The sequence below is a fragment of the Physcomitrium patens genome, chromosome 25 (assembly GCF_059467195.1).
Source record: "Physcomitrium patens ecotype Gransden chromosome 25, ASM5946719v1, whole genome shotgun sequence".
In the NCBI taxonomy this organism is placed as follows: domain Eukaryota; kingdom Viridiplantae; phylum Streptophyta; class Bryopsida; order Funariales; family Funariaceae; genus Physcomitrium; species Physcomitrium patens.
In genome coordinates, this window is record NC_143434.1 from 4485138 (window position 1) to 4503329 (window position 18192).

An 18192-nucleotide genomic window follows, 5' to 3' on the forward strand; every position below is an offset into this window, starting at 1 on the left:
TTCTAATACTTGCCTATATACATATTTCGCTGTATTTTAAACATGATTATTTTTTATTGAACAAATTTATCTTTAATGTATTAAAAAGTCATTGTTTCAGTTTGGGATGTTTAAAATCTAATTTCTATATTAATTCATTTATTCAATCATATGATATTCTACGTTGAATTTTGCAATGTACAAAAAATATTATGTTGTAATTTTAAAGAGACCTCTTTACATGTTGTTTTAAAACATCATTGTTTTTAAAAACACATGTAAAAACTGCATTAAACTACACCAACTTAAAAATCAATTCAGTTGACAATTATATTGATTATTTACTCAAAAATTAATAAATAGGTATTTTATAAAATTTACTAAAATATAGTTATAACGATTAGTTTTAATTTTAATTTTAATATTATTATATTCACTTTAAATCAATAAAAGCTATTTTTATACACACTTATTTTAATATATATATATATATATATGATATTTTATTTATTTATAATTTTTTTAATAATTTTCATATCTCAATATATTTATATATATGTATATTTATGAAGAAAAATAAATCTAAAAAATTATAAATGATTGAAGTTTATTTTTGGCATGAAAATAATTTGATGTTTTTAAACTATTAGAAAAATCTTTATACATATATTTTTCAATGTATGGTTTATTCAAAAAAACACTATTGTTTTTAATTCTCATAAATATAGTTTTTAAAACTAAGTTTATGCAATCTTAAGTATATTTGTGATATAATATTATTTTGTTTTGAATTTGATTTTTTATCTTAATTTTAAAATTATGTATTTAAATATATGAAAAATTCTTATTATCAATATCACATAAAGTTTTAGTAGTACAATATTATTAAGATTTCAAATAAAAAATATTCTTCATTGTTTTTGATATTTAAATTTTTTATTTCTATTTTAAAATGATATTATGTAATAAAAAAATTAATATAGAATTTAATATTTTCATCTGATTTTAGTGACTACTGCAACAAAATGCAATATTTTTTGTGTAGTCTTTACTGATAAGTCATGAATTTTTTAAAACTACACAAAAAACATAAATAATTAAAAGCACTTAATTCTTTCATTGGATTATTTTATTTTATTTTATTAATTTTATAAAAATATTAAAAAAGAAATTTCACTTATTATTTGTCATTGTAATAGAATAAGTCTCTACTATTAAAGAAATAAATGGAATAAAGTTTTTGTTACTGTGTAATACATTAGGATTTGCTGTATATGTATCTTTTTAATTTTGTGTAAATCGTCTAATATAGAAACATTTTAAGCTATTATACTTTGAAATCTTAGAGTATCATTAAATTACATTATGATCTTTATTAAATATTATAAAGTATTATTTAGTTGAATCTTGACATGCATGTAAAAACATTTGTACTACAAATATTACAAAACGTTTATAAGTAAAGTCCTTAGAATGTTTGGAATTTTCTCAAAATGTATAAGCTATTGAATAGAAGAATCTAAAATTTTGTTTGAAATTTTCTTAAAATTTTAAACTGTTTTTATTTTTATAATTATAAGTGTAGGTTCTAAATATATTACATAGAAATATACTCAATAAAGATGTTTTTACTTTAAATAAAATTAAAATATAGATAATACCTAGGATGGCTGATTTGCATTGTAATAGTACTATTTTAGAAAGTTACTTAAATCATATGTAACTTTATCTGTATATAAATGCATAGGAGGTATTCCTAATTGATAAAATATTTTTTAAAAAATTTGTTATATACTTCATATGAAGGACATAAATTTATACAACTCTTCAAAAGAAATATATTCATGTACAACTAAAAAGGAAAAAAAGATAACTATGAATTTGTATATATATATATATATATATATATATAAATATAATAAGAAAATACAAGAATAATTTTTTCCAAATACAAAGAAATAGAAAGTTTAGAACCAAGTCTAAAATATAAGAAAAAGCTTCAATATAGCTTTTATATGAACAATCTATTAAAGAAAAACCATGTACATATGGGCAAGTCACAAGTTGTTTTCACAATAACTTTTCAAAGACATGAAACTTTTAAAAGAAATTTTTGTAGTCACATGACATGTTTTAAAATTGACAAATCCAATTTATATTGACATATTTTTTTGTGTTTGAGTATATATATATATATATATATATATGCATATATCGAACATATTTATATGTACATTTATTTATTTCTATTTACTTTGGTAGTGTGTGTTCGTTATATTACCTTCCCTGCATGTACAGCTGTACTGAAACTGGACAGTGAAGTAAAAACCAATTATGACTAAACAGGATACATTTAGTACTCGCATGGATACTTTCGAAGTGTTGAATAGTGGGATTAACCACGATTCATCGTTACCATGGGCACCATAAAGAAAATTTTCAGAATATGATCAGTTTGTCGGAAACCAACTGCCCATTTGAATTGTGATCAAGGTGTGCTTCAAAACATGAACTGTCTATGGATCAATTTTTTGGAACGAATCTCAAATTTGCTGAGTGAAAAGATGCACGCAGTCCCAAGCATACTAGCAACTTAGCCAATGCTTAAAAGTGGCACAAGATGGAGCTTTCCAGACCTAAAGACGTTGCTACATGAAAAATTTCCAGCTACCACAATTACCAGAACTACCCAATTCCATTCTGCAAAACAGGTGAAGTTTACCGAAGGATTAGGCAATGCAGAGATGCATCAATAGTTCCTACAGGAATAGAATTTGTGTAAACCTTGAGGTTGCATAGCAGCCAGCATTGACTCTGTAAGACTCGCAAAAGATGATAACAGCTGTTATGATTTGACTGATTGTGTAGACAATAATCCTAGTCCTCCGCACAGTAGCAATTGCACAATGAAGAGAATAAACCATACCAAAGGTTGACAGAACTTACAGAGGGCGTACATTGTTGTGTTTCGTTTGTGTCTATATTATGCAAAAATTAATGCTGTCACCCACCAACCACCTTGTTTCTGTACATAATCTTAAGCATTGAAATCTTAGAATTGGCATTCCCTATGAGTGCCTAATGGTTCACAAAACAGTAGGTGAGAGGCATTGAAATATGATGCAGACTTGGAGTTGTCAGACAGTAGAACCAACAGCAAAAAGCCAAAAACTTATCCGTAATAAGAGAGTGTGCAACTTGGAAAGGACCTGGTGCGGCTGGACGTAGCCAAGTTCGGCAGCGTTGCAATTAAATACTTACCACGCTCATTCTGCTGCAATGAAACTGAGCACAACTTCCAAACACACCTAATCAAACAACCCTCTACATTAGGACAATCACATTAGTGGACTCATTCGTGACGGAATATTCAACAATTACGAGGTTGAAGACTACATCATGGCCAATGCACATTGTGACTGAACGATGAAAACATTTCTCTTACGGTTACACTAGCCCCTTGCCAATGGACTTCTGCAACCCTGATTAAAAGAAAACTGCTAGAATAAGAAACATAGTTACAGAAACCCAAATCACTAGAGCCGGTAAATAAAAACTGAACAATCCAATGATATGGGTAAGGAATTGCAGGATTCGAAGCTTTCCCCGAGTGGTGCTCAAAATTGCTAGTGTCGGAGAAGAAAAGGATGTTACAAGCCTGTAACAAGCTAAGCTCCAGTCACAATCGCTATCTTTCAAGGCCCTTCCGCGTGCCCTCCGCCTCAGTCTGTTTCCTCTCTGACCGTTGAGTCACTGAAATCTTCTCAACCAGGAAGATAGAGGAAAATATATGGCAGGTAAACATGTAAAGAGGACCATAGCACTCTTCACATTAGGACAAAAGAAAGGAAGATCTTGGCACGAGAAGCATGAGATGGTCAAACATACCGCGTGGGATATCAAATTCGTACACAACCTAACCTTGAAAATTAGTTGATCCATCACATGAGGCAAAGTGGTGGATTCACAAAATTGTAAGGCACTGTCTGCATTCATTGTCTCCCTATAACAGGAAGCTTGAACCGAGCCCAGAGGCTCTGCTTGCCAAGCGCAAGGAGAAGGCAAATTGCGAAACAGATGCCGTGGAATACGATGATGAACAAGTACCAAGCGGGAGCATATGGAGTGTCCACGTTCAAGAATGCATATGGCCATCTATGGCCGAGTCCTGTAAAATGAAGAGTAAATTGGAAAACAGCATATGCAGCGCTCCAGAGGATAAGATAGCTGATGCGGAACCATGGGAAACGGAGACTATTCAGAGAGAATTCAACGAGTAGGAGGACGAGGTTCACTGCGTGCATGTTGATGTCGATGAAGCTATGGTGAGAATTGGGCCGGACCAAGATCACCCAATACACGAGGTCGGTTAACATTGCCGCAGGTAAGAGCGCTTGGAACACACATTGTGTGACGTAACCTCCAATGCCTGCATCTTCTAGCTTCTCCTCCCCTCTTGCAAATGGTAGTGGCGGTCCAGCCTCGTAATCGAAGCTTTTGACTCCATCTGATGTTTCTTGGTGAGTGTGTAAAAGGATGTCATGGTCAGTGGACTTGGGCGGTGGGATGCGATTCACGGAGACCATGGTGCGCTCCTCGAGGAAATGCAAAAGGCTTAGTCGAAATGAAAGTGCGAAGTAGATGATGAGCAGGGTGAATGTCCATTGTGTGTAGAAGAAATACACTCCGAAGCCGTCTGTGATGATGTTATAGAGAAGCAGAGCGAGGAGATATACAAAGCAGATAGCTCGAAAGTGATGCAACCACCTGGGGTTCAAAGCGCCACCGCAGGAGCTCCACAGCTCCTCTCGGCTCAAATATCCGATGGGTACGATTCCGATCAGGCTCGGATCGGTTTGCTCTTCACACGGAACCGCTGCTTTAGCGCCTTCGTATTTCCACAACAGGAAAACAGCTCCGACTGTGAAAAACGCAACGAAGCTAACGCAAATTGCGAATGGCCAATGATACTCCATGACGCTACCGTTCCCGAAACACAAAACTCTCCAGAAACACAAACCTCAAGAATATGAAATAATAATAAAAAAACCCCTCGCAAAATTAGCCACCAGATCGTGTACACGACATCGCCGAACTCCGAGAAGCAGAGCATAAACAACTCATCAAGGAGCACGTCGCATGTCCACACCAAACCTCCATCAACTCCGAAATTTCGAAAAATACCAATTCATTAGGGGAAATAAGGGGACCGAGTTCCCACAATTGTGTGTCACACACTAAATTTCCCAACCCAAGGAACACAATCAACGGTGTTTGAGTACCTGAAGCTCCATTCTACGCACTACACAGCTCCAGAGCAACTGGAACACCAATGCTGCACCTCCTACTCCAGCTTGAATATCAGAAGTAGCGCAGCGACACAGAGCAATCATTCGGCAAACTCAGTGTCACGATCCGTAGCGCCATTATCACCTTGAGTAAGGAAAACCTGGACACTGTTGCTTGGTTCCGCGACGCCATTCCACCGGCAATGCGAGCCCCAACGACGACGAAGAAGTCAGGTACCTTCGTCTGGATATTAAACCCACATTGACCTAAGATGTAAAAACAATAGTAATTCATGATAACCCGGAAATTGCAGCTACTGATGACTTCTCATATCTACGAGCTTCGCGAGAGTTTCTTTGTTGTGAGGTTGTGCGTCAGAGGAGCTTTAGGGATTTTTCTGATTTCGCTTGTCAGGTTAGCGAAGAGAATTATCAACCTGACAAGAGAATTCAGAAAATTTCAGTTTCAATTGTGAATCCCTTCGCTAGCCAGTGTAGGGGGGGGGATGAAAGTGGCTTATTTATTACCAATAATGTCGTGTACAATTTTTGAAAGTGTTTGATTGAAAATGGAATGACTCATTTAAAACACTTTGATGGAGTCACTTGATTGGGCCTGGTATTTCCAAGCTGTAAGCTTCTTTTCAGAGTAGAGAATGAAATAAATGCAGGCGATGGTTGTGCTTCAGTTGTGTTTTGCTTTATCATGAGTTTTGGAATTTTGATACTTGATGTTGATTTTTTTGCATGATTTGGCTCAGTTAAGTCCGTACATCTCATTTACTCATAAACTAAAATCCATTCTACTTTTAAAATAACAGTCACCAGAACAAACTAGGATAATGGTTTTGGACGCAACGAGCAAAGCATAGATTGCAAATTATGGGTATTTTGTTGTGTTCACAACGTGATTTTTTTTTTATGCCATCACCAACATTCTGTAAAATCATGGGCTTCATCACTAAAAGAAAACCAACAAATTTGTAACCCACAATCCAAAACGATGCCATGTTTGTAATCCACAATCAAAATCTATGGGTTACGCAAGGCAAATTCAGTAGGGTCACGATGGAGTGATTAAAAGAGATTCAATGGAAGAGAGGCTTCTGCTATTGTGTCTATGGATTTTAGGGTTACCACCAAAGCAGAAGCGGAATATCAACAATTGGTTCCATCGACGACGCTGTCGCGTGGGCGCTGTGTGTGGCAGTCCTTCCTGCGCGTTACGCCCTCAGAAGCGCCAGCAATGGGTAAAGCCAACGAGTAATAGATGGCAGAAACCTTGAAGCGGAAGCATAGAACTGTAATTCTGTACCAGTGCATCTTGCTTTAATGAACCCTGACTCTCAACCTTAGTGTCGAACATCTGTAGACATAAACCCCCACCCTAGCTGAAAAAAAAAAAAAAAATCGCCACTTTCTCCAGTGGCGATTGGCCCAGTTCACTAAAGATTTTGAGAAATTCCCTGAAGCCCCTGCACTTCATACGTCAACTGACGCCTCTGGTCAGTTCGCTCATTCAGGTACGATCATCCGAATGATAAAGTAGTTCTAAGGGCTGGCGCTTTCGGCGGTGTCTGGCAGATAGTTTTGGAAGAAGAGAAAGAATCCTGTCACAGAACGAGAAAGCAACGCACCTCGAAACTCCAACGCACACGTATGTAAGTTACATAAATTTATGTAGATTGAGGTTGCGTGCTCACTCGGTCTCTCAAATTTCCAAGGGAAGGCTGCGATATACAGAGATAGTTCAGAAAACAATCCTCTGCGAGTTGATTCAAAGGTTTCTACGTTGTGGCTTCCTGGCCATGAACAAGAAAAATTGCATGGTTGCAGAGCTGCAGGTGGTCACCTGAGGGATGTTTACCTTCGTTAGCGAAATAAACAGATATATATATAAATGTTTCTTCGTCATCCTTCTAAGTGTGTGTCACTGACAGATTCTCTTGACTGTAAAAGATCTTTGCCTTGCAAGATTTCGAAGTTGGTGTTTCGGAGATGCTATCAGACCAGCGCAAGGGATGGGGATTGAGCTCCAGAACAGCATCGAACATGCCACCTCCACCACAACCGAAGCAGGATCTCCACCGAATTCCCTCTTCATTCCACAACACATCCACTCGCACCTCACCGACATTGTGCGACGCTTGCATTTTGCTCAAAACATGTCCACGAAGGTTAGAATCACGTTTCTTCTTTTTCTATTTTGATGCTAAGAAAGCTTCGTCCAATGGCTCAACGTTATGCAAGTCACAACCTGAGTTTAGCTATTCAAAATTTGGCTAGAGTTTATGCATTATTATGATTATTTTTTAGTTAATGGTAATAGGATAGATGATTAATAGTATTAGTTATTGTAATTGGCTTCTTTTAGTTATTAGAAGTAATTTTGGTTATCTTTTGGAAATTAAAAAATATTTTGTTACCTTCATCATACTTTATACTTTTTATTATCTTTGATTTGAATTTCATGTTATTCTACTTTATATCTTTTCATCTATTTAGCTTAAGGAATCAACAAAAAATAAATCCAAATAGTAGCTTTATAATTGCTAAATATTTAATAATTATTATTTTATTTGATCTAAATTTCTTTATTTATAGTAATATTATAAGTATATCTTAAAATTAAAAATATGTTATTGTAAATATAAAAAGTGTATATAAATATAGGTTATTGTCAAGTAATTGTTTTAAATATGTTATTAATATTTAATCATTTTAATAATAATTAATAAATAAAATGATGATTGTTTAGAATGAAAATATTGTTTATTTTAATAAGGTCTAAGATTTTGGGATTATAAATAGATATGAATGTGTTTGTTTATAAAATATTATATTACAATTAATCATTTATTTATACAAATAATTGTCATAATTGATATTATTTAAGAAAGCAAAATAACTACAAGAGATTATTTATTAATTTATTAATAATAAGATATCAACTTGGTGTTAAAGACATAACTCACAAAGAACTAAAATGTCAATATATTCTTATGTTACTATAAAAGAATAGGTATTTATTCAAAGATAATATGATATTATAACTAGAATAGTTATTGCTAAGATTAAAAAAAAACTAGAGACTCTTGAAACAAGATTAAGAATAAGAAAGACATTAACAAGAGTGATAAAGATCTTACTCTTGCTTCCATATATACTATCTAACTAGGAGTTTCATAGCAATGTGTTGTAGAACCTCAAATACATGTCTAATTTGTGAGACACATATCTAACTTGTAAGAGAACTTTCTTATATGTGCACCATATGGCCAACTTGTACTACAAATGGTTAATATGTACAATGTGTAGTCAACTTTTTGACCAAGTTTTTAATCTATTAATTACCAATAGATACATATAAAGATAAATTTATATCTATGAATTTTTTTAAAACTTTTTTTATAAAATATTAAAAAAATATAATCTTTTGATCCATGATAGTTTGAAATTCTTTAGAATCTATCATAAGGCTTTCATTAGAAATGATGTAACTTAAGAATTCAACTTGAGTTGTCTAAAATATACACTTTTCTACCTTAACATATAATATTATATTTTTAAGTTTTTATAAGATATAATAAATATATAGTTGATATTTTTTTTGTTCTTGGAATAAATTAAAATATCATTAAGATAACAAGTAACAAATTCATCTAAAAACTCTCAAAAAAAATCATTCATTAGATATTTGAAAGTTAGCTAATATATTATAAATGCCAAAAGCATGACATTATATTTAAAATGTCCATACTTAGTTCAAAATATAGTCTTCTATTCATTTCTTTTTTTAATGACTACTAGATTCTATGTTTTTTATAAAACTATTATAGTATAGATATTTTCTTGATTTAATTGATCAATAAATTATAATATCAAAGATAGATAGTACTTGTTTTAGATGGTAATCTTATTAAATCCTTAATAATCTACATATATTTGTAGTCATTTTTTTTTTAAAATAACAATATAGGTACTTTTTTTGGAAATTTTGAATGGCATTTAAAGTTCTTAGCCAAATTTTCATATATATATATATATATATATATATATATATATATATATATATATATATATATATATCTTAAATGCAACTAACATAATTTGTAATAAGTTCTAGATTGGTCCAAATAGTAGTTGAGTTCTTTTTTGAAGATCAATTGAGCAATCACAAGGATGATGTTTTAAAAGAATCTCCTCAATCTTCATTTTAAATATGTCTTGATAATCTTGATATTACCTTGAAATGTTTTTTGAAGTCTTTTTTCATTAGAAGTAGGCGTAACATAAATAATAAAAGGTATTTTTATTTATTATTTATTATTTATTTGTTTTAAAACATACATGAAAGCTCTTACACTTATAAATAAGAATTTAGTTATATTAGACTTATGACTTTTCACTTAGTTAGCAATAGTCTTGGTTATGATATGAAAAAAATCAAGATTACAAGAAATCTAATTTATTTGAAGGTTATATTTTATTAGCTACAATAAATCTAAAATGATTGATTTGAAGGGAGATTTAATAACATTAAATATTACTAAGATATCATGACCATTTTTTTCTACTAATACATAAATAGTTTTATGGATAACAACTTGAAAAGACAAAAGCTAACCATCTATCAAGTACTTGAATCTTGAAGAAAGAAAATCTTAATATACTCTTAAGTCACTCAAAAAGACAAAAAAATCACTTGAATTTGATATAATATTATATTAGAATGGCTATTGCCAAAGACAAGCAGAATTAAAAAATCTTGAGAAAAGACTAAGGACTAAAAAGGCGTTGATAAGAGTAAAGAAGGCTTCACTCTTGCCTCCATGTATACTCTTAACTAGGAGCTATGTCACAGTGTCATACAAGACATCCAAAACTTGTTGACTTTGCAAGATACATATATTAAATTACAAGACAAGTTTTTTTATATGTGTACCATATAATTAGCTTGTTCTACGAGCTATCAATACATGATTCATTTATTGATTAAATTTCAATGTATCAATCAAATACAAATACATGTAAAGTCAAAGTAGCATCTATGAAGCTTCTATGAAGCTTTTTTGAAAATATTATGAAATAAATATATTTTTATCTATTTTTATTTAATCGTATAGATAAATATTAATATATATATAAATATTAATATATATATAAATATATATATATATATATATATATATATATATATATATATTCATGATATTATTCCCTCTTTTAGAGATAAGCTCTATGGAAAGTAGTCATCATATGTTGATGAAATCCAAGATGCAATGAATTGTATTTACCACTTACTATTATCTTTGTTTTCTTTAAAGATGGTTGACAAGTTTTCTCAACCATCAATAGTGTCTTATACAAGGGCAAGAAGACCACTCTATTATTTGATTGTTGTTGAAGTCTTTGTAACTCCTTTTAAATAAAACATTTGGAACACCTTTAGGAATCATTTTGATTTTTTATAAAATCAGCAAACATTGGGAGTTCCTTCCAAGTAAGTTGTAACTTACCATCTATTTGAAGAAAGATGTGTCATTTTTAAGGATCTTCATCTTGATTATGTTGTCTTGAAGGTTTTGACAATCACAATGTTTTATTTGATAAGTGAGCAAGTATTAGTTCTTGAGTTGAATCTAATAATTACTAGTTCTCCATTTCTTTAGCATCATAGATATACAAAAATATCAAATAAGAGTAGAAGGTAGAATGCTATCTTTTTTAGATCTTATTTCTTTTGTAGCAAAGATTTTTTATTCTTTATTTTAGCTTTGATGGATATCATTAATAAAAAATTTCAATATTTTTTGTTGCATTTATAAGTTTCTTTATTGGTTTCTATGTGCATTCACTAATATCACATCCATGCTAATGAATAAGATATTTTAACCTTTTTCTGTACTATTTTGAATCTAAAGCTTCTTCCATATCAAACTCTTGATTATTATTCATTTTTATAAGAAAAAGTGGCATTTGTCTTTTTTCCAAAATAATCATTATTTTATATGGCTCAAGAAGAGATACATAGAATATGAGATGGATCTTCATAGACTTTGATAGATTTAATTGATAAGCAATAGGATTAACTTATTCATTAATAGAAAAAGGTGCAAACTTACAATAGTCCAACTTATTACAAGGACAAGTAGACTTAATATTGTGACAAAGTAGCCATACCTTGTCACCTATATTGGATTGTGGTTGTCTCTTATGATAGGCATCTGTATTGATCTTTTGTCATACTTGAGCTTTCTTTAACTATGCTTTTATTGTTGTATGTAGTTCTAACAAATAATTTACCAATTCTTTTACAATGAGATTATCATTTTTTTCAAAATCAAAAATATCAAGTTGTAGATGATAACTATAAATGGCAAAGAAAAGTTTTTATTGAATATAAAAATGTATTGAATTATTATATGTAAACTTTTTCAATGGCAAAAGAATTGTCTAATCATCATGATGATGATTGATGGTATACCTCAAATACTATTTCAAAATTTGATTTATTTATTTTGTTTGTCCATCACTATGAAGATAAAAAGTTAAAGAGAGTTTTATATCTATTTTTAATATTTTAAAAATAATTATCTAAAATCTTGATATAAATTGAATTTTCTTATTAAATATAATATCCTCGCACAATCCATGATAGCAATAGATGTTATCAAGAAAAAGCTTAGCTGTTTCTTTACTTGTGATAGATTTTGTATATAATATAAAACATATCATCTTGATAAAATGATCTACTATCACAAATATAAAATTATACAAACTTGAGATTAAAAGATCCAAATTAAAATCAATAGAAATAGAAGACTATGATTGTTTTGAAATAAATAATGGTTGAAGAAGTCCATAAGGTCAATGACAAAGAATTTTGGATTTTAAACAAATATCACATGATTGTACAAAATCTTTGACTACCTTTTATATTTGAAGCCAACAAAAATTTTTAGATATTAGCTCTAAAATCTTATTGTATTGAAAATATTTGGTTGTTAAAAAATCATAATAAGCTTGAAGAACACATAATCGTGCTTTGTCTTTTGGAATGTATAATTGTCTCTTGAAGTAGAGCAGATTATTTTTTGAACTCAAACTTGGAAGTATTATAAAACTTAGAAGAATGATTCTTGATATTATGAAGAAGAAGATTAGAGGACATACTTGATTTAATTTATTTGACAAAGGTTGAATCAACAATCAATGTTGATTTTATTGCTTAAAGAAAAAAAATATTCTAGCTTCAAGGAAATCATTCTTTGTTGATCAAAAGCTAAATTTCTCTCTTTTGGTGCAAAATAAGAATGTTTAGAAAAGACATTTGAAAAATCTTACTATTTTTTGAATCTATAAATGATCTTAAAATCAAATCTTAACAAAGACATGTTTCAATGGATTTGGCAACAATTCAAAATACGTACCAACATGAAATACTAAAGGTTATTTTAATCTGCATATACAATAATTAGATTAAAAGCACCTTCTAGATAATGATGTCATTCTTAAAATGAATCCACAATTACAAAAAGCTCTTTATCATGGATCTTGTAGTTAATCTCAGCTGCTCAAAAATTTCTTAGAATGAAAAACAATCAAGTAAAGTTTATCATCTTCTTCCATTTGTGATAAAACAACATCCATAGCAAAGTTTGATGCATTTTTTTCTATGAAGAATTCCTTAAAAAAATCAACGCAATAGAAAATTGATACAAAAATAAATATTATCTTTAAGACTTTAAAAGATATTTCTACTTCTTTGCTCTACTTAAGTTTGTCTTTACATGTAAAATGTATAAGAGAAGGTGCAACTTGAAAAATATTCTTAATAGAGATTTGATAATAATTGAAAAATGTCAAAAAATATAACATATCACTAACTATTTTTGAAATCTTCTAATTTATGATAGTTTGGACCTTCTTAGGATCCATCATTAATCCTTGTTGGAAATAATTAATCTTAGAAAATCAACCTAAGTAATGTGGAATATACACTTTTTATCTTTGCATATAATCTTCTATCTCTAAGTTTTTGTAATACACAACAAACATGAAGTTTATATTCTTCTATGTTTTTAGAGTAGATTAGAATGTTGTCTAAATAACAAACAATAAAATCATTAAGAAACTCATAAAAGGTATCATTTGTGAGATGTTGAAAAGCAGTTGGTGCATTCATGAGTTGAAAAGGCATGACATTATATTTGAAATATCCATACTTAATTCAAAAAGTAGTCTTATATTCATCTTTTTTTTGATGCGGACTAAATTGTATGCTCTCTATAGATCTATTTTTATGTAGATCTTTACTTGATTGAATTGATGAAGAAGTCTTAAAATCAAAAGTAGGCGATATTTATTTTTGATGGTGATCTTGTTAAATCCTCAATAGTCTATGCACATTTGTGTCACGGCCATAATCATGTAAGCTAATAATTACATATAGAAATAGGAAGAAGTAAGTAAAAGTAGATAAAAGTAAGTTAATTCTATAATATTTAATATAGAAGCTTCCTAGAAACTTCCTAGACGCTGCTTTGACTTCATAGGTATCTTTAATTGACTTTTTGGATTAGAAACGTGGTCAACAAGTTGGCCATGTGCCACACATGTTGTTAGCTTGAAGATCAAGCTAACTATGTGGCCCACACGTAGAAAAACTTGCCTTGTAAGTCAAGGCATGTGTCCTACAAAGTCAACACATATTGGAGGTCCTATAGAACGTCGCCACGTAGCTCCTAGTTAGATAGTATATATAGAGACAAGAGTGAAGGCTTCTTCACTCTTGTCAACTCCTTTCTTGCTTCTAGTCCAGGTTCAAGAGTCTTTAGTTTCTTGTCTTGTGGCAATAGCCATTCCAGTTTCCTTTTAATATACCTACTTGTTTATATTTTGACTTATTATATCGAGATAGCCTTTTTGTATATTTTCCCTCATCGAGTCTTTGTCCTTGACAGATTGACAAGAGTACACTTACAATATCAGAGCTTTGTTTTTCTTGAGTGAGAGTGGATTACCCCTTTCTCTTGACAAGACATAAGCGTATTAGAAGTTTGCGGATTACCCACTTCTAAACTGATATTGTTCTTAGTATCTTCTTTGTTATCAAGTCTTTCTTTTCTTTTGTCTTGAGCAGTATCAAACAAATTTTTCTTAGTGTCATTATGGCAGAGCTTGTTGAAATGAAGAGTGCAATGGCACAAATGCAAGAGCAAATGAGGGAGTTAATGCTTGCGATGCATCAACTCAATTCACCAACACATGAAAGAACAAGAATAGCAGAAAGTGGGGATATAGAGATGATCGGAGCTGCTTCAACATCTACAACAAATCACGTTCCTTCTCCAATTGTACAACACCTTATAAACACTAGAGAACCAAGAATTGCCTTACCTGAGAAATTTGATGGTACGAGATGAAAATTTCGAGGGTTCAACAATCAAGTACAAATGGCAATTGAACTTCAACCGCAAAGCTATCCAACTCCAGGATCACAAGTCAGGTTTATTGGCACTCTACTTTCTGGTTCTGCATTATCATGGTTTTCGTCTTTTCTTGAACAACGAAATCCAATATTGGACAATTTGGAAGCTTTTTTGGCGGAGTTTCGATCTATGTATGGTGAACACGATGCAACTTGTGTTGCAACAAATAAGATCCAAATTCTGCGACAAGGAAATCGCTCAGTAACAGTGTATGCTTCACAATTTCGACAACTTGCAATTGACATCAAGTGGGATGATGCTGCACTCATTAGTCAATTTCTTTATGGATTGCAATACGAAGTAAAGAAATTGATGCTCAACTTACCTGATCCTCAAACTTTGAGTCAAGCAATCGATTTTGCGGTAAAATGTGATAATCAACTTTTTGAATTTCGATCTGAGAATCATTCACGGGAACCTCAACGTTATTATTCAATGGCAACATCAACATCTTTGCCAAACGTACATTCGGAAGTAAAAGACATGCAAATTGACGCGGTACGTTTTAAACCTCTAACTGAGCAAGAAAAGATTCATCGTCGTCAAGAAGGATTATGTTTATATTGCGGAGAATCTAAGCACACTGCTCAACCTTGTCCAAAGAAATGACGCAACTATAAAATGAGGGGTACGACGGTCAAAGAAGACAACATGTCGGAAAACGGATTCGTCCAGCTACAATAGGGACAGTGCAGCTGGAACCTTGTACAATTCCTAATGAAGGTCCTATCCTCTCCTCAGAACCCTCTCCTTGTTTTATAATAGACTTATATTTAGGACCTAAGAATTACAAAGCCTCTGCTTTATTAGATTCGGGAGCCTCAGCATGTTTTTTAGATGAACAATTTGTTAAAAGTCGTAAAATACCTTTTATATAGAAACTTAAACCAGTACATGTAGAAGTCATAGATGGTCGTCCCTTGTCTTCTGGAGATGTCAGTCATGAAACTCATCCTATAAAAGTAAGAATAGACGGTCATGATAGCTACATAGCTTTTAACATAATTAAATCCCCGTCCAATCCAGTTATTTTAGGTTTATCCTGGCTAGAAAAATATAACCCTCGAATAGATTGGAATTCGCGTAAACTTGACTTTTCCAAGAGCGTTATTAATAGTTCTACTAACCAAGTAAAAAATTATAAGTCTAGTATAGTAAAACCCGCACTGATAGGTACAAAAGCATTTATACACGCAGCAAAAGAAGGATCAACTTTTGCTATTTATGCTGCACCTATTTCTGAAAATGTAAAGACTTCAAGTGGCATTCCAAGTCAATATCAGGAGTATCAAGACGTTTTTGAGAAAAAGAATGCAGATATTCTTGCTGAGCATCGTCCGTATGATTGTTCAATCGACCTCAAGGAAGGAACTCAGCCACCATTTGGACCAATTTACAGTTTATCGCAAGATGAGATGGCTGAACTCAAGACATATATTGACGAGAATTTAGCGAAGAATTTCATACGCCATTCAAAATCTCCAGCGGGAGCTCCAATTCTATTCGTAAAGAAAAAAGATGGATCTTTACGAATATGTGTTGATTATCGAGGACTCAACAAGATCACAATCAAGAACAGGTATCCATTACCTTTGATATCAGGACTCCTTGACTAGTTGAATCAAGCTAAGATCTATACAAAAATAGATCTAAGAGGAGCATATAATCTAGTACGGATCAAAGAAGGACATGAATGGAAGACTGCGTTTCGAACCAAGTATGGACATTTCGAATATAATGTCATGCCCTTTGGACTCACGAATGCACCAGCTGCTTTTCAACATCTCATGAATGATGTATTTCGTGAATTCTTAGACAATTTTGTCGTCTGCTATCTAGACGATATCCTGATCTATTCTAAGAACGATGAAGAACATGAAATACATGTTCGTCAAGTATTACAAAAACTTAGAGATGCAGGATTGTACGCCAAGATGGAAAAGTGTGTATTTCACACTACTCAAGTTGACTTTTTAGGATACATCATTTCAAATGATGGTCTCATGATGGATTCTAAGAAAGTCCAAACAATCATGGATTGGAAGATTCCAAGGACAGTAAAAGATGTCCAATGTTTCTTGGGATTTGCCAATTATTATCGGATCTTCATCAAAGATTTCTCACGAGTTGCAGCTCCACTTACACGCTTGACTAGTAAAGATAAATTCCAATGGAATCAAGAAGCGGAAGCAGCATTTGAAGCCTTGAAGACATCGTTTGTCTCTGCACCAGTCTTATATCGTGTTGACTTTTCCAAGGCATTTTTTATGGAAACAGATGCATCAGATTTTGCCTTGGGTGCAGTTTTATCACAAATGGGAACAAATGACAAACTTCATCTGATAGCTTTTCATTCAAGAAAATTCTCAGCAGCCGAGATCAATTATGAGATCCACGATAAAGAACTTCTTGCGATCGTGGATTCCTTTCAAGAATGGCGTCATTATCTAGAAGGCGCTTCTAGTCCAGTCACTGTGTATACAGATCACAAGAACCTCGAGTATTTCATGTCAGCACGCGTGTTGAATCGTCGTCAAGCTCGTTGGAGTATGTCTTTATCAAGATTCGAGTTCATTATCACTTATCGGCCAGGAAAACAACAAGGTTTATCCGATGCCCTATCTAGACATTCTTATTTTGCACCAAAAGAAGGAGATGCAGCTTTTGAGCAACAAAGAACGGTTCTCTTGAAACCGGAGTAATTTCATCTCCGAGCAATGAAATCAACATTGACTGTTGATTCAACTTTTCTCAAGCAAATCCAGTCCAGTATGTCCTCAGACCCTCTTGTTTATGATATCGAGAATAATTCTTTCAAGTCTCATGATCCTTCTAAGTTCGAGTTCAAGAATAATCTATTATATTTTGAAGGACGCCTATATGTTCCAGAAGGAGAAGCACGTTTACGTGTTCTTCAAGCACGTCATGACTTTCCAGCAGTAGGGCACTTTGGATATAATAAGACTTTGGAACTCATATCAAGAGATTTTTGGTGGCCACAAATGTGGAAGTCAGTCAAAGACTTTGTACAATCATGTGATATTTGTTCAAGATCAAAAATTCCTCGTCATCGACCTTACGAACTTCTTCAGCCATTACCTATACCAGAACAACCATGGTCTTCTGTTTCTATGGATTTCATCACAGATCTTCCAAGCTCAAGATCTTATGATTCTATATTTGTGATAGTAGATCGTTTCACCAAGATGGCACATTTTGTGCCATGTACAAAATCTATTACAGGTGAAGAAACAGCTAAGCTTTTCATTGATAATATCTATCGCTATCATGGATTACCTAAAGATATCATATCGGATAGGAGAACTCAATTTGTATCAAGATTTTGGAGGACCCTTTTCAAGATTTTAAAAGTGGACATAAAACTATCTTCGGCTTTCCATCCTCAAACTGATGGACAAACAGAGCGCGTA

The 18192-nt window shown here is 32.2% G+C and overlaps 1 protein-coding gene and 1 long non-coding RNA gene across 3 annotated transcripts; both read right to left on the reverse strand.

Annotated features, from left to right (window-relative positions):
• Positions 1 to 2433: 2433 nt before the first annotated feature.
• On the reverse strand, positions 2434 to 5851 carry LOC149986272 (uncharacterized). The gene has a single exon (XM_090247525.1). The coding sequence runs from the start codon at positions 4953 to 4955 to the stop codon at positions 3972 to 3974; it is 984 nt and encodes a 327-aa protein (XP_090103651.1). The 5' UTR covers positions 4956 to 5851; the 3' UTR covers positions 2434 to 3971.
• A 150-nt stretch (positions 5852 to 6001) lies between these two features.
• LOC112278518 (uncharacterized) lies at positions 6002 to 7429 on the reverse strand. Of its 2 annotated transcripts, none has more exons than XR_016500896.1 (2): positions 7135 to 7429; positions 6002 to 6997 (listed from the first exon to the last, which is right to left on the reverse strand). It is a non-coding gene; the product is annotated as an uncharacterized LOC112278518 (long non-coding RNA). The 2 variants fall into 2 exon arrangements; XR_016500895.1 differs by having other exon boundaries at positions 7120 to 7429.
• Between the last annotated feature and the right edge of the window lie 10763 nt (positions 7430 to 18192).